This window comes from Cariama cristata, unplaced genomic scaffold, assembly GCF_000690535.1.
Source record: "Cariama cristata isolate BGI_N322 unplaced genomic scaffold, ASM69053v1 scaffold24239, whole genome shotgun sequence".
In the NCBI taxonomy this organism is placed as follows: Eukaryota; Metazoa; Chordata; class Aves; order Cariamiformes; family Cariamidae; genus Cariama; species Cariama cristata.
The window spans coordinates 14307-14641 of record NW_009636652.1 but is presented as its reverse complement, the minus strand read 5'-3'; the positions used below and the strand labels follow the sequence as shown (position 1 = coordinate 14641).

Genomic DNA, 335 nt, shown 5'->3' with positions numbered 1-335 from the left:
GGGATGCTCTGGAAGTGGAGCCCAGCGGCATGCTCCGGACCCTGCAGCCTGGGGTCGGTGCGAGTGGATTCGGAGGGTCCTGGGGGGAAGCATCAGGACCGAGCTCCCCACGAGCTGACCCTGCCGCCCTTCCCTTGCAGGGCTGGTGATGCCTGCGCCTTCGTCAGCAACACCCGCTTCTCCCAGGCTGTGTGCAGCACCTTCCCCAATGCCAACAACACCCTGGACAACGTCCGCACCTACCTGGCCTCCATTCCCCAGGCATGCCTGGTCCCCCCTGCCCGGCTGGGTTGCCTGATGAGGGGCAAGGGGCCAGGCGGGGAAAGCCGCCCAAA

General features: G+C 67.2%; 1 protein-coding gene across 1 annotated transcript in view; it reads left to right on the top strand.

The window, feature by feature from the left end:
* LOC104167682 (prominin-1-A-like) overlaps positions 1-335 on the top strand; it is a 10049-nt gene that overhangs the window by 1770 nt on the left and 7944 nt on the right. Inside the window, 2 exon segments of the mRNA XM_009708004.1 lie at positions 16-76; positions 141-261. Of these exon segments, the coding sequence (XP_009706306.1) occupies positions 16-76; positions 141-261 (182 nt within the window).